The sequence below is a fragment of the Oreochromis aureus genome, linkage group 3 (assembly GCF_013358895.1).
Source record: "Oreochromis aureus strain Israel breed Guangdong linkage group 3, ZZ_aureus, whole genome shotgun sequence".
NCBI lineage: Eukaryota > Metazoa > Chordata > Actinopteri > Cichliformes > Cichlidae > Oreochromis > Oreochromis aureus.
In genome coordinates this window covers 84,767,934-84,790,105 of record NC_052944.1, presented here as the reverse complement: position 1 = coordinate 84,790,105, position 22,172 = coordinate 84,767,934, and the positions used below count along the sequence as shown (strand labels likewise).

Below are 22,172 nucleotides of genomic sequence, written 5' to 3'. Positions count from 1 at the left end.
ACTGTAATCTCAGCCATCGGTTCAGTGGAAACAGTAGGAGGAAGTAGCTGCTGTGTTATACATGCACAACATACAAACATACAAAAAATATAAAACATACAGAAGCACAGCAGCCATATTGTTCAGGGTTGTCTGTGCCTCCCTGTGCTTGTATGTCTGTGGAGCCTGAGGTCTATACAGAATAAATGTGAGACCTGATTTTTAAAAACAGTTTGGTGTGTTGCAATGTTGGAACTGAATTTAAGATATTTATATTTATAACTGTTCTATCAGTGTCTCAGTTCCACATGTCACGTTGTTGATGTACACATAGATAAAAAAAACAATCTTTGCACACAATTTAAAAACCTTTAGATTATTTTTTACAATATCCCAAAAAAACAATTGACCAATTTTTAGTCATGTACAGCTGCAAACATTATTGCTGCAAGTAGCTACAAGTGCTGATGTATAGCTCATATTTTGATATAGCTCATATATCTTTCTTCTCTTCATGTAGACCGCTGCTGTGAAACCATGTGAATCACAGAGATGATGAAATGCTTCAAAACATGATGAAGCAACAAGATGAATGTAAGAACTGGTCAACATGTCAGGATGATTCATGAAACTGAAATCTAGCATCTTAAATACTGTCACATTTTCATTAAAGTCATCATAGTTTAAGATTTATTGTGTGTGTGTGTGTGTGTGTGTGTGTGTGTGTGTGTGTGTGTGTGTGTGTGTGTGTGTGTGTTTTAAAGGTAACAACCCCTTCAGTAAAACTTGAGAACCTGTAGTCGCATCAGAAACAGGACACTATGACCACAGAGTTAAAGTCAGTCTGTGTGACACAGATTAACGACACAATCCAGGTCACAAAGAACAAGGCTCATTTTACTTGCATACAAACACTAAAGAAAAACATGGTGATCATTTATCAATTTTGACTAAGTTTTGGAAAAACAAATGAAAGATATTAAGTGAGATATAAATGTGTGATTGTTTACGCTACATGTTAGTGTGAGGTGGAAAGATGAAACTAAGCCACGCCTGCAGTAGAGAGGTTCAGTTCTCACGGTGGATCCAGAGAGTGTCCTGAGTGGTTCACGTTTTGTCACGTTATATCCTCATTCAAAATTGATTCATTTGTTTTCTTTTCACCTCGAAAATATTACAAACAAAATAGCTTTTAATGATAGGATGCAAAAGGTTTCCTTTAAATTGTTTCAAATTTATTGAAAATAATTTTTTTTAAATAACATGATGTCATCGCCTCCAAATGAATTGCTGAGTTGAGCCTCATATTGATCTCTGAACTCAGCAGAAACTGTTTACCTTACAGCTCGCTGGTTTGCCTTGCTGCTCTTGATGCTCTCTCCCTTTCTCTATGTTGGATCATTGACTCTCCTGGACATCTTTCTCACGTGGGCCCGAAAAGTCTTACAGAGGTAAAAGTAAACAAGAGGGTCCAGACAGACATTAAAAACTGACACCATGGTGGCCACTTCCTTCAGGTAGTATAACACCCCACCCACAGAGTTATTCCAGAAAAAACTATAAGGAACTCGAACCAGGTGATAGGGCACAAAACAAACACAGAAGATGCTGACCAGCACCAACATGTTTCTGCGAGACTTCACCAGCTTCTCAGAGGAGGCCAGCTGCCTCTGGTGTGCCTGCAACACCCTGCGGGAGGTGCTATAGTAGAAGAAGACCAGGCATACGAAGACCAACAGGAAGATGATGGTGCAGCTGATTTGAAATGTGTTATGAAGGACGCTGAATGATGTACTGAAGAGGTGCCCACAGTAGCAACGGTCAGAGGTCAGAGGATTGTGAGTGATGAAAAACATAATGTTGTAGGCGATTGCTTGAGTCAGGAGAAAAACCCAGGTGACTGTGGAGATGATGTGGGCAGTCCGTACTGTCTGCAGGATGTGAGTTCCTGAAGAATGGACGATCTTCAGATACCTGCAGAGAGAAGACAAAATGTGGTAAAAAAAAAACCCAAAAAACCCCCAAAAAAAGCTTCACCAAAAAAGTCACAGTGGTGCCAAATCTGCAGAAGTCACTGTACGGTGAAAATAAATATTCATGTTGTTGCTAGGACTGAAGAGTTTGTAAATAACCCAAAAAGGTTTTAACATTCTCGTGAACTGCAAATTATACTCAGTAAAGGTTCCTTACCTGTTAACAGCGATGTACCCCATGAACAGGATGCTGGCGTACATGTTGAGGTACAGGGAAGTAGCTCCAAAGCTGCAGTGGAGTATGTAAACAATGCCAGAGCTGCTGGCGTAGTGGATTATCCGCAATGGCAGAGAGAGGCAGAGCAGGAAGTCAGCAGCTGTCAGGTGCTTAAGGTAGACCATCAAGCTGCTGGATGCCTGCTGTCGAACTTGGTGAAAGTAAAACTTTAGGATGAAGCCATTGAGCAGTAAACCCACCTGTAGAGACACAGAGAGGATGAAGAGGACAGGACTTTCAAACATGCAAGAGGAGCCTTAAGCCAAGTTCTAACAGGGCGCAATCTGAAAATTTTGTGGTCTTGACTTCTCATCTGATGAAGCCAATGGAAAGGCTCATCCTGCACCACCTTCGCACACTGGTGGGCTCAGGGATGGACCCCCTGGAGTTTGCCTACCGTTCTGGAATTGGGGTGGATGACACTGTCATCTACCCGTTACACCAATTCCTCTCTCACCTAGAGCAGGCGGGGAGCACTGTGAGGATCATGTTTTTTGACTTCTCCAGTGCTTTCAACACCATCCAGCCTGCACTACTGAGAGGGAAGCTAGAGTAGGCAAACAGCTGACTGCATGGACCATCGACTACCTTACCAACAGACCACAGTATGTGAGGCTCAATGACTGTGTGTCCGAGGTGCAGCACGGGGGCACCACAGGGCATGGTTCTCTCACCTTTCCTGTTCAGCCTTTACAATTCAGGCTTCTGTTATAATTCGGACGACTGCCAATTTCTCAGATGATATAGCCATCATCTGACATCCATCATGAACAACCAACATCACCCTCTGCATGAGTCTGTGAGTGTGCTGAGCAGCTCCTTTAATCAGAGACTGAAACACACTCACTGCAGGAAGGAGCGCTTTTGCAGATAATTCATCCCAACAGACGTTAGACTCTGTAACTCCTCAATCACGATATCATAAGTCACTGGACACTGTGGACATCCACGGTCACCACTTCATGCATAATGGACCTTCTATGTGTACGGATGTATATGTATGTATATGTATATTTAGTGTGTATGTGTGTGTGTGTGTACGTGTACATGTCTATACATAGGAATAGTAGTGTTAGAATAGTTATATTAAGCTATATAGTATATGTCTTGCATATTTCCACAACCATATACATAATCACATATGCTACCATTGTATAGTGTATTATCTTATTTATTTTTTATTTGTTTTGTTTTTTGTTTTTTGTATTTTGTATTTTCCTTCTGATATCTGTACCTGAGCTGAGGTAATGTAAAAATTTCCCCATCGTGGGATCAATAAAATCTTATCTTACCTTATATATACTGAATCGTGAACACTGTTCGTTTATTTGCACTGCTGTAACTGGAGCCTCGTCGTCTCATCTCTCTATATACTGGACTGTATGACAATAAAGTTTACTTTGACTTCAGCAGTGAGCAGGCGCACCGAGGGCTCTCGCGCTCAGTTTTCGTGTATAGAATTTCGAAAAAACATTGGTGCAAATTATAAGTCTGTATCACAATGTCCGGTGTTTTCGTGTTTGTTGTTTTGTTTTTATTTTGTTTTATTTTGCGAGTTGGTTATTAGATGCTGCTCCAGCCAGCCAGAGAATCCCCGCCGCCCGCCCTCTCCTCCCTGTGCCGCAAGCAGCAGGCGCACCTCGCAAACGGAGGGCGCCCTTACTCCCAGCAAATGGGCGATAGAAAACCGATCGGTGCCTATGACATTCCCAATATGCGCTGGCTGCCATCAGGGCAGCATGAGTACGAGCATTTTTTTAAAAAAAATTTTTTTTTGCCGATGCCCGTGATGCCGCCCCCCATCACGATGCCGCCCCGGGCAACCGCCCGTGTCGCCCGTATCTAAAACCGCTACTGAATGTAGCCAATCAGGTGACAGTGCCACCCTGTACACTTTGAACTCCTGTCTTTGTTTTATGTAGGTAGTACATTTGCAGGTTGCTTCTTCACATGGCTGTAATTGGGTTGGTCTCCCGTTCTCATTCATTCACTCCATGTCTTAAATTTGGTATTCTTGCTAGAAAGGCACAGCAAGAACACCAAATGCAACCACAGGGCAGCCACTAGTCAGCGTACTACCAGTGCTGGTCCCTGCTGGTCTCTTAGGATGGACATCCAACATAAAATAGAGTACGATATTGGAGGTATTGGATTTTGCAGAAACCTGAAGCACGTATGAAGGCATCACACTGATTTGTGTAAGAAAAGATTTGGCGACAGTTTTTTTTAATCCATGATGACATAATAATAACATGATATAATAATAATATTAATATAATATAATATAATATAATATAATATAATATAATAATATTCTATATAATATTATAGCAAGGCTATCAAAGTTGTGTGGAGCTGTTCTCCCCATGTCTGCAGGGCTTCTCTCTGGGCACACCGGCTTCCTGTCCAAGTCCAAAGATTTGCGTGGGATCAAGTTGATTTTAAATTGATTTTGTAAATAAACATTAATAGTTCTGTGTTTGCTCTGTGACAGACTGAGGACCTGTCACGGGGTGTACCCCACTTCTCAACCTCTGACAGCTGAAATAGGCAGCAATGTTTGGCTGTTTTAGATTTAAAATTCTAACACTGAATCATTTAAACAGCACTTAACATTTGTCAGAATCAGAAAAAAGGTGCAGAAATATTTGGTTTTCTTTTAACTGTTACTTTAAGGTTTCTTTCAAGTGTTAAGTTGAATAAAACTGGTTTAGTAAATTTTCTGGGCTTTAATCACATGGCTTCAGTTCCATGCTGTAGCTCCACAGTCTCAAGGATGGACAGCCTGAGCACTGACAGAAAGCAGACAGCAGGTGGCAGCACATCACCAAGAGTAGCTCTGCTCCTTCGTCTAACACAACAGAGAGCCAAGGTGACATTTAAATGTTTTCTAATCAAACAAATAAAAGCTTATCTCTAACACTGAAAATTCCTGCTGTCAGGAAAATGCTTTTAAAGAATACCAGTCAGCTGTAAAAATAGCTTTTAATCTTTATTTATAAAAAAAACAAAAAAAAACCTTGAAAACAAAATGTAAACCAGAAAAACATTTACATGAAACAAGTATTTCGTTCTGAAAAGTGCAAAATGTTTAGGAAACAACATGACAAAGATTTTATTAGAAACTATGCTCAGTGGTGACATCAGCCATAGCATCATCATATGGATGGTGTTCATCTTCCTCAGTGGGTGGAGACATTGTTCTTTGATGTGAGTTTCTTCCTGTTAAGCGTATAGTAGGTATTAATTGTGTGAAACAATGCAAATGATCAAAAAATGACTTGTAAAACATTTAAGCCCACATTTCACTGAATGTTTAACAAAGAGAACATATCAAAAGTAATTCTTTTAGATTCAATTCTCATTTTGAACCTAATGGCCCTTGATGTATGCACATTTCTTGTTTTCCTTGCAGTGTTATCTGCCTCTCTGCAGCTTCTCTATTCCTGACATCCCCCAAAACCTCATCCCTATGGAGACTGTCTACTTCTAGACCACCAGAAATCAGGCAGAAGGATCCAACCTTGGTCACAAACCACAGTTTGCTAGCCAGTGGATCCAGAATGCACTACTTCTGGAGACAGGGGATGACTATAAATCATAGCCTTTATTTGTAATGGCAAATCAAACAAACTAGACAGAGACTACACACACATTATGAAAGAGGACGCAACAAAGAACAGCAGCAGACACAGACAATAAATAGACCGGAGGAGATTAGGAACGAGTGGACACACCTGGGAGCACAGCTGGGCAGCAGACGGAGAAAGGATGAAACATAGATGATAATGGAAACAGGAAGGATAAACATGGGATTTAACAAACTGGATGGATGGGTGATATTTGAACATAATAATGTTACCTGTAGACCCACGATATATAGAGACCATGAGGAATGTAGAGATTACATATGGAAAGTACACCAAGATGTGGCGCAGCATTCCCAGAGAAGACAGGTTTTTGTCTGAATCTGAATGTGAGGCGGGGGCATCGGGATCTAGAAACAAACAAGCACAGCTGGTTGAAGTATAGTAAATAAACAAAATCAATAAAAAAAAGACGACAGTCACTTGATTCTTTGGACTTTCAAAGCTTTCAGTCATCCTGTTTTACCTATAATGAACAGCATGCTGGATGGAGACTCTCCCACACTCATGTTACACTTGTAGATGCCTTCATGAGACTTGGTGACATTATAGATGATCATCTGACCTCTAGACTCAGTACCGACGATAGAGTTATCTTTGTAGAAAGTTGCTGGAAGGATGGACTGAGTGTTCTTTGTTTCACAGAGCAGAGTAACATTATCTCCCTTCATCATGGGGAGGACGGGACTCTGCAGGATTACCGGAGTATCTCGACCTGCTCGGAGATAAAGTCCATCATTCTTCAGTAAGGAAGATAACTCACAAGTAAACAACTTTCAAGAGAGTTGCAAACTTTCCCAGGAGTGTAAATCCCAACAGAAGTAGGGTTCTACCTGTGTGTGTGTGTGTGTGTGTGTGTGTGTGTGTGTCCTGGTTTTCCTGAAAAAACCTTGCCTTTCCCCACCTTGGGGACTTGCCGTACCTGGGGGCGTAATCACACACACCTGCAGCTGATTAACCTCATCTCGGGAGCTTCTTAACAGAGCTCCCGTCAATGCTGGATCTTTGTGAAATTTTGAAATTTTGAGTTTGAGGTTGCTGCGAGTGTAGAAGTTACTCATGGCTTCCTCTGTGATTTTCCAGGAGATTTGCGTAAATGAGAGGACGAAGCAAGCACGTTGCACATAGACACACAGGGAGTGGAAACTAGGACCACGGACACTGGGAGAAGACACAGCATGGGAATCGGGGACGCACACTCATCAGGATCACGCATGGGGATTTATCGTGTCATGATTATTTGCTGCACTGTAAATAAAAGCACTGTATTCATCGTACAGAGTCCTGCGGTTAGGTCCTATAATCCTGACAGTCAGTGGTTTTTCTTCCTCAGTAGAAAACAGCTAATAAAAGCTGCGAGTAATGCTTTGGGTTACACTTCCTGCCTGCCACACAACGGTTACATGACATTCACAATCTTTTTCTGAACAGCTGGTTCAGAAAAAGATTAGTTTCTTGAGGTTTCACGCCCCCCTCCCACACACATACACCCTTCAATTGTATCTGCATCTGTTTCTTGGTTCTTTTATAACAACAAGTGTAACAACATACAAGTGTTGGGACAATTATGTTTACTTTTAGTCGTCCCTCATTCTTAGAAAATTTGAAGGGTTTCTGTTTCTAAAGGGTTTTTTTACTGAACATACCATAAACAGTGATGTTGACTGAGTTGCTCCGCTGCTGTGTAGGAGACTCACACCAATAAACCGCGCTGTCAGGCTGCTTGGTCGTATGGAGGACGCAGCCATGGGAAACGACTTGCCCCCATGCTTTACAACTGGACAGGTCTTTAGCAAATGTTGTGAACCTCTTTACTGTCCATCCTTGAACACCACAGTTCAGGTTCAGGTTCTTATACTCAAACAGCTGAACTGTGTTGGGAGACGGTGTGAGAGTTGGGGGGTCAGCATCATCTGGGGACAGAAACAGACTTTACATCAGTGTGTTTAAAAATTTGTTCAGCTGCATTCAAGATAGTAAAAAACTGCACAACCTTAAGATGATCCTTTGATTGCTTTTCACTTTTTTTTCTTGGACAAAAACTAAAGTAATCTGAAATGAAAAGCACACAAATAATACTCCAGCAGCCAAAGTGATCACAGGTTTTTGGAGTGAGTGACTTCACCCAGCATATTTTTCCTTAGTGACTGATGGTTATCAGATGTTCTCCAGTCCTGAGTAACTGAGGCTTCATATGCACTTATTCAGTTGCTTGATTTTAAAATGTAAGGAGGTTTCTGGTAGCTAGAGATTATAATAAAAGCTTGTACAAACCACCAATTGTGTTGGGTTTTTTTCCATCTGTTGGATACCTCTAAAATTTTTAGATCTACGGTTGACTTGATGTCTTCGTTCTTTACCTTGTATCAGCAGCCAGCTGGATGGTGAATCACGACCACCAATGCTGCATTTGTAGGAACCTTGATGAACCTTAGATGCTTGGTAGATGGTCATGCGACGTGTATTTTCATTTTTGATGAAGGTACCATCTTTAAAGAAATCAGCTGATTTGTTGGAGGGATTCTTTGTTCTACAGAGCAGAGTGATGTTATCTCCCTCCACTACAGGGGCAGCAGGAATCTGCAGGATCACTGGGTTCTCTAAACCAACAGAAAGGTGAAAAATGTTGTTGCTTGACTTCAGGTGACGAGACAGCCTACAGGGAAGCAGTGACTGACCTAGAACAATGGTGGTAAGAAAATCAACTCTCTCTGAACGTCTCCAAGAAAAGAGGTTACCGTATTTTTTGGACCATAAGGTGCACCGGATTATAAGGCGCATTAAGGGGAAAAAAAACAGTCAGATAAGTCAAAAATTAAGACCTCAGACCCTTGAAGATCTTTACCTGGGCACCATAGAGAGCCATTTGACAGATGGCTTCACAACTGGGGATGGTGACTCCAGCAGCAAGTGATCATAAGGCCTCAGACAGAGAGTGGTTTACATGGTTCAACATATCGCAGGGTGTAAGCTGCCCAAACTGTAAGCGCTGTACTGTACACACAGTGATGCTTCAGGGTGGCCCTGAGAATTTTAAAGAACATCCAAAACTTCCACACAATCAATCCCTTCTAGCAGAAGAGAGGGGATCCACAAATCCCACACTAGCACAGTAAAAACCAGTACAATAAACAATTAGTTCGCACAATACATGAGAAATGCACAGTATGCCTGTATATGTCACCTCTGTAAAGTAGCATTTTTATGCATGCTGCATTGCTCTTTATATTGTACTTTTTTGGTAAAAATTTAAATTATTTTTAGCTGTGGTTGTTTAAAAACAAAGTCTGGCTTTCAAAAAAATGAAATAAATGAAATGAAATGAAAAATGAAAATGAAAAATGAAATAAAAATTGGGGTCTTAATTCATTAATTAGCTGGAGTGAAAGACTGCTGCCACTCCTCCTCCTGCCTTCGAGAGCCACCACTGTAACCAAGATACACAACTTGTATGAAGATGAGAAAACCAAAGTCGAGGAGGCTTTGGGGCAAACCAACACAGTTGCGCTCACTGGAGACTATTGGACTTCTCTAAATAATCATAGCTACCCTGGAATAACAGCGACAGCACTGGATCCTAGGTTTAAGGATCTTAGCAGACCTGACAGGGCTGAGGTGTGGTGCTTGATCAGTGCATTGCTGAGGGAGAGGCAGAGGCAGAGGCCTGCACAGCCTGAACAACCAGCAACATATGAGCCATCTAAGAAAAGATCAGCTCTCACGCTTGCATCACAGTATTCATCTGATGAAGAGGAGGACTGTATTGAGAAATGTGTGAAGCGATCTAGGCCAGAGCAAACTATTGACGTAGAGGACTGTCCCCAGAAATGGTGGCTCAAGCATGAAGGGGCACACACTGAGATGGCCTACCTTGAACACAAGTACTTGGCAACACCTGCCACATCCATACCATGTGAGAGGTTATTTTCACTTTCTGAGCATGTTGTTCAGAAGAAGCGAGCTGCCCTGTAATCTGAAAATGTCAAAATGCTTGTCTGTTTGAGCAACTGGTTCAGTGCAAAGAAACAAAAGTAATAGGGACAACCCATGCACTGTATCTTATTAGTTGTTTTTTTCTTTCTCCTTTGTGGTGTTTCCATGTTCATGTTTTGTTAGGAAAACAGAAAAAGGAAGACGCTTGTGTTGCTCAGCCTTTCCTAAATAAAACTGGAGAGCAACAAGAAGTATAGCCAGACTGTTTTATATAGCCTAACTGCACTTTATAAGCTTATGTATAACACTCTCCACTGTTACATATGCTTATTATTTATTGTATTATTATTTTTAGCGTGTATAGTGTCTCCCTGTTTTGATCCCACTTAGATGTTAATATGTTTTGTGAGCCTTAACTGTCTAATGGTAAATTAAACAGTCACATTTTATAAAACACTGCCGTGTATAGTAACAGTGTTACAGTTGTATTGATTTATTTGTACATGTTGCGGAAGTTCAATGAAGAGAGGAAATCTAAATCATGCATATATGAGTCATATTGAATTTCACAACAAGTCTGGTTTCAGTAGGTGTATTGTCCTAAAACAGGAAGCAGAAGGATGGAGTATTTATGTGGCTTCAGTCATGCTGAGATGCAGTTTGATGAAGCTTACCACTGACAGCGATGTTGATGGCATTACTGCTGTGACCGTGTGTGGACTGGCACCAGTAAACACCTGAATTAGAACGCTTGACTGTCTTCATTTCACAGGTAGAGAAAGACTCAGTACCCCAACCTGAGGTGCAGTCAGACAGTTTCAATCTGAGGACACATTATACATATTAATCAGTTACACACATGAAATATATTTATTTCAGTTCCTAAAATGATTAACAAATTAAGTAACAATTTATTTCTGTATTGGACTGGATTTAACTCCAAACGAGGACATGATATAACTGCATTTTCCAGATATCTCCTGGGTGTCCTTATCACTCACAAAGTGGTTCTGATGCTCTTATTCCCAACTTACTAAATATCAGTTTTTCAGTAGTTTGTCACGAGACATTTCGAATTTGTTCTTCATTTTTCTTGCTGATTAGTTTTTTTTCTTCTGCTATTTCTTCGCTTTCACTCTTCACATAACTTGTAACTGAAAGTGATACGACTGCTGCGAAACAGTAACCCTACTCATTGAAAAATAAAGGTACTGAAACAAAAAGGTAAATGAGCCATACGTGAAGGTTGACAGCATTGACTGCCCTAGAATAACACAGTACCAACTTTCATGGTTACATTTGTATTGCAGAAAGCAGTGTGCCCTACAACCAAACTTACAAATACTTAACTTCTTTGGGATAAAAAATAATAATAATATAACGGTTACTATTGGCACAATAATAAAACATGCTTGAACTTAAAGTTTTCAGTTTAAGACTAGGTTGATCTTTAAAACCCAAGTATTAAAAAGGTGGAGCTTTCCAGGGTGGCTGAAGGTAGACCAGGTAGAGCCGGAGCTTTACTAATTAGGTTGGTGGTTCCATGCCTGGCTGGCTGCTCCAGTTTGCATGTCAAATGTACTTGGGCAAAATATATATATATATAATCAGAGTCTGTTCCTTTGCCAAAATTTTAATTTAAATCATTTGTATTCACTATCCCCCAAATTTCAGAAAATGATTTAAGGCAAAGAAGGGTTAACATGAGTTAACATGAGTTAATCTAGCTCCAAAAAAGATTAAAGCCACGAAAGAGAGGCTTTGGCTACCATCGTATGTAGAGGAGCCAGACAGATGAGTTAAATCTCTACTGATGCTTTTCTCACTATTCTTCTCCAAACAGGGTGAAGTGGTAAAAAAGATTAAGTCTTAAGTCAGATGCTGTGTTTTTGTTCTTGTTTTTTGTCCTGAAGATGGCTCTCTTTTTACCAAACTAGATCAGTGTTGTAACTGATCAGCAGGAAGTGCCACAGTTTTAATTTTGCTGCAGTTATACGTGCTACACAGACTCCCTGCTCAAGGACTAGGTTTCTAAAAATGTCAAAATCAAAAGTTTGATTGTCCTCATAGCTTCAACGTTTTAAGCAACAGTAAGTAGCTCAATATGCAAATAGAAGCGACATTACCTAAGGATAATTCAACTTTGAATACAACAATAAGAATAGTGATATAACCGTATTTAACTATATTTCTTATTATATGGATGGATGGATTTATTGATTCTTAATATATATGAACAGATAATCACAACCCAGACTAACATTATCTGAAATAAGGAAACACACCTAAGGGGCGATTAATAGTGTCTGGAAATTAAATGTATATTGGATTTGTTGTTAGTTGAGTGAAACATAAAAATGGTCTTCCTTTAACCTGTTAGATTTGTTCTGTGTGCATTTTGGTATTTCAGAGGTAAACTGACCCTTCTGTAGTGTATCTCCACACCGTCCATTCACCAGAGGTTATCTCATCACAGCTGAGAGTAATTTTCTCGTACTCAAAAAACTGAGACCAGTTGGGAATGACCTTCAAAGAAGCTGAGGAGACAGAAATACAGTAGTTTTTTTTTTTCCTTTTAGTATCAGTCATTTTTTGAGTGGATGTGTCTAGGCACAAAAACACATGACACAAGACAGACAGATGAATTGATTGATTTAGATAGTCTTGGCCCACATTTCACTTCTTAATATTTTGCTTACAAGGAGAAAGACTTTCTTTTAATCGTTTAAAGAGGTCTTGATCAGCAGTTCTCCAGGTTTTCTTAAAGTCTATCAAAGACTTTACTTGGATATTGGTTCCTTTGTCACTCATTTGTCGAACCATTTTCAGATAAATGTTTGTTTTGGGGGGTTTGGTTTGGTTTGGTTGTAAACACTAAGTAATGAATCCTTCCAACACCTAACTCGAGACATGACCCAGTATTGTATCACCACATAATAGACAACTTAATAAAAATTGGAAAGCCATGGAATAGTATTTTTGCACCCAATACCTATTAGCTAAAAACCTAGTCATGTGCCCTTAAAAAAGCTGAAATAAAAGTCATTGTTAAAGAAGGGAAAGAGGGAGAGAAGGCAAAGGTATTGACAAAAGAACTGCACTGAAAGTGGCAACTTTTAGCCATAACAGATTATGTGAAATGACAAAACTTTGGTTTAAATCATCATCAATATGTATGGAGGTCAGGAGAGAGGTGCAATAGTGCGTACAGCCATCTTTTGTGCTATGGGGCTTCAGTCGGTGGTGTTGAAGTTCTTGTTATTATAAAGAGGAATGTAGCATCAGATTTTTCATCTATCATGAAATACCATCTGAAAAGCATCTGATTGACAACAGATTGATTTTTCTGCATGAAAATGATCTCAAACACTGTTATTGCAGTAAAAGTACACCTTGATAGAAAAGCACGCCATCAGGAACACCATGAATCAAAGTCATTAACATCCAAAGAAGATTTTTGATCCTTCAAGAAGCCTGAAGAACTGTTCCTGAAGACTAACTGACGCAGCTCTGAGAGTAATAAAGGTTTTATTTTAAGCATTTTAGAATTTGACAAATTCTTTCCTCTTATATACAGTATTTCTATTTTCCTAGCAAAGTATAAAGAAATGAAGGGTGGTTCAAAACTGCATGACAGAAGTGATGGAAAAGAAAAGTAGCTAGCAATGGCAGTAACAACAGCAAACAAAAAAATGTTCTTGGCCTCACATTCTGTGTAAGAAAAGATGTCACTTCTACTGCGGAAAAGGATGATATGTGCTGTTAGCTTTACTCCTACAACACCACTGTGCTGATAACAGGTCGTGTACATTGGGGCATCTCAACAAAATAAATACTCAGAAGTGAGTTCAGTGAGAGTGATTGTTTTTTTTTGTTTTGGGTTTTTTTTTATAAGTGGATAACTTTTGTCTTACCATCCTACGTGTGAACAGTAGTTGAACAGTCGACCCCGTGCTGAGAAAGCTTCCTCCACTACAGACTCTGGTGTTATGTAAATTCATGCAAACTTTGGCCTAAAGAAAGCGCGTCTTTCTCTGTTGAACCTGCACCAATGAGAGCCGTGCAACCTAAGTAGACTCACTTCCTGTTTCCTTCCCATGCAATGGCCTAAATAAAATAAGCATGTGGTTCTTTTAGGCTTTCCGAACATCATTGGCTGAAATTGCTCAAATTCGGATGCGGACATTTTTCAGCTCAGTGCTGTTTCTGAGGGGTTATTATTTGAGACCAGATGTTAGCCAAAGTGAATAAATGTACTCACTGAATTAATCAAAAACCCAGAGAGTTACCAAGTTAGTGAAACAGTGTTACAACTGAGCTTTGCAATTGCTGTCGTTATCATAATGAGTCTGAGAGCTCTGATGATGGTGGGCTTCACTTCATACACTCACAGAAGAAATGTAATTAACAGAACTCATTTGTTATGTAGCCCCACAGCGGTAATAAACAGTAAAGAAAGCAGTTATTTGTTCTTGTGCTCTGATCGGACATTTATCAGCTGTGTGACATGTTGTCTTACAGATCACTGGTGGACAACTTGACAAAGAACTTGAAAATGTATCTGTAGACACTTTGTTACCTGCTGCAAAAAGCTGTAATTTGCTCCAATTTGGAGTTTGACAGGCATGAAATAGCATTTTTGCGCCAAAGATCTATCTGTTCTTTAAGTGATGACGTGATGAATCCTGCTTCCAGGCCCAAACTACCCTGCGTTTAATGAGGCTTTTGTGTTTTTAACATGTTTTAAAGCTTTGTATCTTGTTCTATTTAATCTATTTTTTTTTTAAAAAAACAGTCAGTGGTCACTGTCGGCCTCTCTCGGTTTTTATTACTGCTATTCATTTTAAAGCTCAGTTTTTAAAACCTTACAATGTAACTACAGCCCAGCCCATGCAGCAGTATATGAATAACTAACCTCATATTGTGGATGGATTATCTCACTTGTTCTCCTGACTGGCGTTTGGTCCGTTTACAGCATCCTGCCATGCGATTACATTTGTTCCTGACCACCGAGAACACTCACGTTAACTTTTATCGAGTGGAAAAAAGTTCATGCTAACCACATAGCATATCATTATATACCAGCTAGTCCAACTTCAGTAACCATACAAACATCACTGCTGTTTACTTTCCTGTCTTCATTTATGTCAGAAGTGATAGATATCTTGATTTGTTTAAGAAATCTCTCAGTCAGGACAGGCTATATTATATTTAGATGGAAACTAGCTAACTCTCTGCTAACTTCTAACTCTGTTAAATTTAATAAATTCTGCTTTCATGGATGCCTGGATGTTAAACTTAATTGTTACATCTGGTAGAGCAGCCACACTGATCATTTTATTACAGATGAAAGAATTTAGACAGTTTTTCACTTCTCAGTAATGCTGCAGTGATCATTTGACTTTGGGACCTGCAGCGGAGTTTGGGCCCAGTCATGGCTAATGACGTCAGACTTAAAGACCGGATCCGATGAAAATCTGGCTATGTGTACTGAAATGAACGTAGTTACCAAGGAACAAAGGTGTGGCTGGTTAAGCTAAGGCTACAATAATAATGCTTAGTTTGGTAAAAGATACTTCATCATTACGGTTAGGGGACTTTTTTTCGTTTTGTTTGGTGCTCGGTGAAACATTTTGGGACATTTTCCCAACCCATCATTCCAATTTGATTTTGTTTAGAAGAAGAAATTACTCATGCAGCTGTTTCTCTGTTTCTTGGGAGGAGAGTTTTTCTTTGGCCTAGTGAGTAGACGAGCAGAGAGCGTTGGAAGAAGCAAAAGAGCAGATTTGGGATTTTTTTATTTTATTTTTTTTAAAAAGCTTCCAGTAACTTCTTAACATATTCACTCCATAATGACTTTACTATGAAGAGTTCACATCTATAAACCTAGTGTTTCCAAAGTATAGGTGAATAAAATGCTCACATTTTTTCACTAGCATTACATTCACACATACACACACAGGGCTTGAACCTTACCACGACTGTTGGCTGACGTCCGGCAGGTGCTCAACACTGAAATGAAAGTCAAACCACACAGTGTGTAAGTGCTTCTGAAATCTCCTACACATTTGAGTTTATGTATTTATGTTATTTATATTTGACACAAACGTTACGGCTGAAGCTCAGTCGTTCTGTATTTAACTATCAGAATCAGAAAAGGGTTTATTCCCAAATGTTGAGCAGATTTACAACATTGGGAAATTGCTGCAGTGCTTTGTACGAAACATACTATTAGACAAACACTTAAATATACGTAAAAATAAAAATTAAAAAAGTGCTAAGCAACATCGGATAAAACATAAAGTATCACAATTATGTAACTCAGTGTGCCATGTAGACAAAGAGATATATCAAAATACATGTAGCAAAGATCCAAAAACATCTCTGTGGTTCTTAAGCTACAGTACAGTATATATAGTATGCTGTTTGTGATGAAAAAGTTTTGGGTTTTTTGTTCAGTACTTACAGAGCAGAAGCAAAACTGTCTTCATAGCGTCTGCACGCTGCAGTTTCACTGACCGTTTTGTAGCAAAAGTGGCGACAACATCCTGTTAAAGAAACCACATACTGTGGGAGGGGGGGGCTTTAGCACACCAAAAAGAACATAAGACATTTCAACCTTTACCTTGCAAACCTCTGGTATTCATTAACATTTTTTGATTCCAATCAAAGTATCTTGTGTCATAGATTAGCTTTTTCCTGTTATACTATGTTAATGTGTTTGTGAACAGAGCAAACACAGGAAAATAAGACACAACACACATCCTCTCTCTGCATTTTTGAAAGGTCAACGCTTGTTTACGGCACAGTAAAAAAAAAGGCAGAAGACAACTGCATGGACAAACTGTACACTTGTTCCGTGTGTGCATCTGTCTGTGTGTGTGTGGGTGGGGGTGGGGGTCACTTATTCGTCACTTATTACTCATAGTGTAACAACAAGTAATCAAAAATCATACGTTTCAAAAACTGCAGTTCTTCTGAAGTCCACTTGAGTCAGACCCTGACAGTGCCCCTGCTGGGCAGCAGTTGATGGCGGAGGCCCAAGTGAACCAATTTTACTGTTAAAGTTGGAACAAGGATCATCAGGCACCTAATAAGGTTGCCTCCTGGGCATGCTGTTCTGGCCATGTGATTCCGTGAAGTGGGAGATTACATCGCTTAGCTGGCTCTCTTGAACCCACCCCAGAATGCAGCAGAAGATGGTTATCAGGTCGTCTTTTTGCCGTCCTTCAAGTCACGTCAGGTTCTAGTATTTTCTCATGATTCTGTTCGGTGCATGTTCATATTTCAAGTCTTGTTTTATCTTGTAGCTTCAATCATGCTCCTGCTCATAATCATGTTCATGTCAGTTATCATAGTTTAGTTCTTCCAGTTTAGTTTTACCCCTGTTTGCCTTTTTGCTTTATTTTTGTATTCATGTTCCGCCACAATAAAAGGCTCAATTTTTGTTTGTAATTCAGTTCCGTCTCCTTCAGTGTCTGCATTTGGGTCCTCCTTCTCTCTCAACACACAGTCAGCTCGCACTGGCTCTGTCACATTATCCAGGATAGGTGGACATGTGGAGACAGACGGCTATAGCTGCCTGTCTACCAGGCTTCACTTAATTGTACTAGCAGACCTGGTCAATTTTGATGAAGCTCTTGGGTTTTACTCAGCCTGCAGTTGTGTAAACAGCTATAAACTTATCAAGAACCAAGAAGTACAATGTTGCCATGGATTCAGCAAATGATGTGATGGAGTACAACATGACTTCTTGGTTTTTGTTTTTCATTTTGTACAATTAAATGAACCAACCAGTTGTTTATTAACAGAGTCTTGTTATACAATATATGATTGGATACACGGAACTGTCACTGAACACTTTGAAGCTTCCCCTCTGGACTACAGGTTCTTCAGGACATCCTCAGACACATATTATTAGTGATGAACGGAAAATAATAACTTTATTTGAACTGTGGACAGTATTAACAGAAATGGGCATAGAGTTAATAACAGTGTATTATCTGGTGAGTGTGCAGTTTTCTCACTTTGATAGTAAGATCCACCCTAACCAACCTCACGTGGGTTCAAAATACCAAGATGGTTATGTAAATATAGCTTGAGGCTTCATACATGGACTTCACAGGGACTAGCACGTTTCTGCTCTACCTCAGTGATGACATCATGGTAGCTATGTCCATTGCACATGCTTTCACTTGGTCTGCAGCAAAAAACAATTAGCCCTTAAGGTTAAATGAATGCAGAAAACACAAACAACTTACATTAAACAGTTAAATAAATCCAAACTTTCTTTGTGCCTGCAAGTCTTGAATGACTTTCTTTCTTGTGGCCATCTGGACAAAATGCTACTCATGTCATTGCTGTTCAGTAATACTTTTCTCTTTAAATGTCTTCTACCCACAGTCATGCATGTGGCTTCCTGAAAATAGCCACAGGTTTGCACCATTGCTGCAAAACTGTGACAAGTACTTTATCACAATATGTCAAGAATTAACACCTGTAGAATTAGAAAGCCAATTGTTTGTGCTTTGTTGATTAATTGATCAACTTGGGCATTACCACCTGTGTTTTATGCATGGCCTGAAACAGCGATATCACCTCAACCTTTTGCAGCACATTTCAATCGTAAAGTATTAAGTATGGTTGTAAAGCAAATGCTACAAAAGCTGATATTGGTGCCTTTATGCAAAAGTTTTAAAAGACCACAGTTCCACTTCGGGGGTTTTCTTTCCACTGGTGTCTGACTGACTGACTGTGGTTATGACTGAAGATGTTTTGTTTGAGGTGACAAGAAGAAACAGGAAACACACACGTCTCATTGTGTTCGTTATAAGACTCAGATTAACTCAGGATGGTTGTGAATCTGAGTGAGATATTTGAAAATGATATTTATTAGAATAGTTCAGAATAGAATAGAATAGGATAGAATAAACCTTTATTATCACAAATTAGACATTTTGATTCTACATAGCTCTTATAGCAAGAGGAATATAGACACAAAGTTGTCCTATATGCTTAAGCAACTGAAATTTGTATGTACAGAATTAAACTGTGTTCTTTAATATAACAGCTGCTGGTGAGAATGACCTGTGGTAGCGCTCCTTCCTACACTGTGGGTGTAAAAGTCTACTGCTGAACGAGCTGCTCAGTAGAGATGGGTACTGGTATCTGGTGCCATTATGGCAGCGGTTCTGACATAAACGGTAGTAACCAGACCGAAAAGCAGCACACATTTCGGTGCTTTTTTTCCTGAGATGTCATACACTTTGGATTCTAGCCATTTTACGTTTCCGAGGATAGTAGGCGGGGCCAGGTACGTACGTTCTTATAGAGCAGAGCTACAGATTAAAAATGCCCAAGGCGAAGCGGTCAAAGTCTGGCTGTACTTCACAGCAAAAGATGCAAACTCAGCAGCCTGCAACAAGTGCTTTAAGCTGATACTGTGATACTGTCAAAGGAGGTAACACCTCGAATCTGATGAAACACCTGGCGATGTATAGCGTTTTTGTTTTAAAGCTGAGAAATGCGGCGTGTTTGATAGCTTGCTGCGAGACCTCACACCGTGCACATCTACTGCGGGTGTGGTGCCTGTTATCGGACCTGGAGTTAACAACATCCCCAAAAACCCGAAGAGGAGAGTCCTGGCCCCTAGCCCTGTCAGTGTAGCAGACATGATGACGGACGATGATGGCAGCAGCAGCCGTTCTTCTCTGCGTGAGTAGCTTAATGTTGTTCGTGTGTAATTTACGTTGAGTAGGCTAACCACGTTATTACATTAATGCATGTAAGGTGAACTAGCAAACACCGTCGTAGTTACATGCGGCTGTCTTCTTGTTTGATGGCAGATACTCCCTTCACCCTGGCCAAAAAGGCTAAAATGACCAAAGAAAAAGTGGAAAACAGCTAAACATGAGAGGTTTTTGGACAAAGTTTGTGTTTTCCATTGTTTAAGCACTGCTTCCAGCCAAGAGTGATACCATATATGCCCTATAGCTGCAGAAAAGGCTAACATTGTTATCTTTTTACAGGGTCATGCATATGTGACTGAATATTCTCACCTCTTTTCTTGACTGTACTTGGTCTTTGGTTCCTCTGGTAACGTGCTGAGTGTGGTGCGAACTGTTTGCAAAATAAATGGTTTGTGAGGTCTTGTTTCGAATGCCTGAGCTCTGTGATTTTACCATCTTTGCTCTTTTAAACCACATGTATTGTGGTGACTTTGCTCTGGGCATATAGTGTTCCCTCGTTTATTGCAGGAGTTACGTTCTAAAAATAATCTGCGATAGGTGAAATCTATGAAGTAGCCAACTTCATTTTTTATAATTATTGTAGATGTTTTAAGGCTGTAAAACCCCTAACTACATGCTTTATACACTTTTCTCAGACAGGCACAAATATTTTCACACTTTTAAACACTCTCAAAGTTCAAACCATCGTAGAAAAATAAGTCCAGTATAATAAAATGAAACCATGCAATGACTGGCAGATAGCTGCCAGTCATTGCATCCATCAAGCGGTTGGTTTTTAAGTGCTTTGGTCCAGTCAAGTTGAGGAAACGCCTACAGCAGCTCAGTTTTTGCTTTTTTCCTGTTGACATCCACTTTACTAACAATCAACATTAAAAGGTATTGATACTGCTATCACTGGTGGACTTGGGGGATCTTAAAAGTCCTCTATAATTAAATCTCAGTGTGTTCAGGCAGCAACTGGTGCACAGGGATTTGAGTAACAAACTCAACTACATGTCGTTTTTCATCTTTAGACCCATGATTGGGGTCAAGTTTGTGCTGTCATTGGTTTTTCAGTAGAACATCCAAGGCACACAGCCAGCCTCTGAGAGGAAAAGCATCAGGAGATCTCATCTTGTGAAAATGAAATCTCATGTGTATACACACGAAAGAAATCCTATTTAAAATTCTAACTTTGTTGATAAACATTTTATTGAGCCTTGAATTAAAAATGTGCATTTAAACCACAGCTGATCACAGTGACATATAAAATAATTACAGGGATGCGGTACATGTGAAAGATGCTATGATAAACATTCAGAAGATCGTGTATTATTTTGTATTATGTTGCTATATCTTTTTTTTAAAAGATATAGCAACATATAACAATAATAACAATATAATAACATTTTCCACAGAAGATGTCGTTAGACAATAGATGACCCGCTCATTTAAAATTAAACATGACTTCCATATTTGATGTTGTTCTCCAGAACGGGCAACACAGCTTCTCCATTTTTAATGAGATTAACTATCTATTACTGCCATGATTTACTTAATCTGTATCCAATATTTGCTTTTTGCATGTTTTAAACACATATAACAGTAAAAAAAAAACAAAAAACCCATTTTATAACAAACCAAATCTGAAATCAGAAATGATTGCTTTGTTTTTTGTTATTGAATGTGATGCAATTTTAAAGACCTGACTTCCAACATCAAGTCTATCTACATTGCTCCACCACACCAAAATCACCCCCCAAAAAACCAACACATCAGACTAGCATGCTAGCTAAACTCTACCACTCATCATATGATGAATGACCTCAGCTGTACTTCATTTATTCAACAGACAAACAGAAAAAATAAAAAAACTGAAGTAAAAAAAAATCAAATCTGGTGTGGCAAATATATTTTAGCCTATATTGACTCTAGCTAACCAGGAATTGGTTTATAAAACACATACTGACACTGTTAATAAGCTGATAACATTACAGTGTAATGTAAAATTAATAATTGGATTAACAAAAACAAATGCTGCATAAAAATCAACATAGTATAGTTTACAACACTACAAAGGACATGTTGGTGACGCCCTTGTAGAGCAAAACCACTGACGCAGTAACATTACCTGTAAAAACATTTCACTGCCACTTGGCCAGGAGTGGACGAGTGCTTGCAGACGAGTCCTCATCTTTCATACAAACGTGGGGGTATTCCACCAGTATATATAAGACCAGTTTAGCTCAGACGTGTGACAAACAGAGTTCATTTCAAAGGATTGTAAAATAGCTGAAATATGTAGAATGTTATAACACAGAATATATCGGTACTTTTAACACATTTGCTTTACTAATAATAGCCTAATAAAAATATAAACATTTGCATATTTAAAGTTTCGAACCTGAGTATATGAGAAAATAGAAGAAACCCACAGCCAGTATATATAAATGAACTGCAGCTAAACTCTGATTATCATTTACATTATGTTTGGACATACCTATATATTGTATATACAGTTTGTATATAAGGAGTTTTTTAAGCTTCATAGCTTGCTCTCGAGAGTCACATTGTCTTTTTCTTGAACGACCATCATCTTTGGGCTGAAGGAAGAACAACACTCAGTGTATAAATG

At 39.3% G+C, this 22,172-nt stretch overlaps 2 protein-coding genes across 2 annotated transcripts; both read right to left on the bottom strand.

Annotated features, from left to right (window-relative positions):
* Nucleotides 1-1,008: 1,008 nt before the first annotated feature.
* On the bottom strand, nt 1,009-2,892 carry LOC120434469 (G-protein coupled receptor 87-like). Its single transcript, XM_039602611.1, has 3 exons — nt 2,818-2,892; nt 2,170-2,429; nt 1,009-1,953 (listed from the first exon to the last, which is right to left on the bottom strand). Exons 1-3 carry the CDS (start codon nt 2,890-2,892, stop codon nt 1,368-1,370), a joined length of 921 nt encoding a protein of 306 aa, XP_039458545.1. The 3' UTR covers nt 1,009-1,367.
* A 2,324-nt stretch (nt 2,893-5,216) lies between these two features.
* Nucleotides 5,217-16,344, bottom strand: LOC116332814 (high affinity immunoglobulin gamma Fc receptor I-like). The gene is made up of 9 exons (XM_039608250.1): nt 16,276-16,344; nt 15,786-15,821; nt 12,232-12,346; nt 10,484-10,632; nt 8,237-8,476; nt 7,523-7,789; nt 6,343-6,591; nt 6,092-6,226; nt 5,217-5,451 (listed from the first exon to the last, which is right to left on the bottom strand). Exons 1-9 carry the CDS (start codon nt 16,298-16,300, stop codon nt 5,348-5,350), a joined length of 1,320 nt encoding a protein of 439 aa, XP_039464184.1. The 5' UTR covers nt 16,301-16,344; the 3' UTR covers nt 5,217-5,347.
* Nucleotides 16,345-22,172: the final 5,828 nt, after the last annotated feature.

Bases quoted from the DNA above. Each gene is read 5' to 3' on its own strand.
- LOC120434469 (XM_039602611.1), bottom strand. From the start codon at position 2,892: ATGCCCTGTGGTGCCCCCGTGCTGCACCTCGGACACACAGTCATTGAG. The intron at 2,430-2,817 runs GTAGTCGATGGT...GTGTCTCTACAG, and splicing joins TACTGTGGTCTGTTGGTAAG to GTGGGTTTACTGCTCAATGG. The intron at 1,954-2,169 runs GTAAGGAACCTT...TTCTCTCTGCAG, and splicing joins GGGTACATCGCTGTTAACAG to GTATCTGAAGATCGTCCATT.
- LOC116332814 (XM_039608250.1), bottom strand. From the start codon at position 16,300: ATGAAGACAGTTTTGCTTCTGCTCT. The intron at 15,822-16,275 runs GTAAGTACTGAA...CTTTCATTTCAG, and splicing joins GACAGTTTTGCTTCTGCTCT to TGTTGAGCACCTGCCGGACG. The intron at 12,347-15,785 runs GTAAGGTTCAAG...CTGTCTCCTCAG, and splicing joins GACGTCAGCCAACAGTCGTG to CTTCTTTGAAGGTCATTCCC.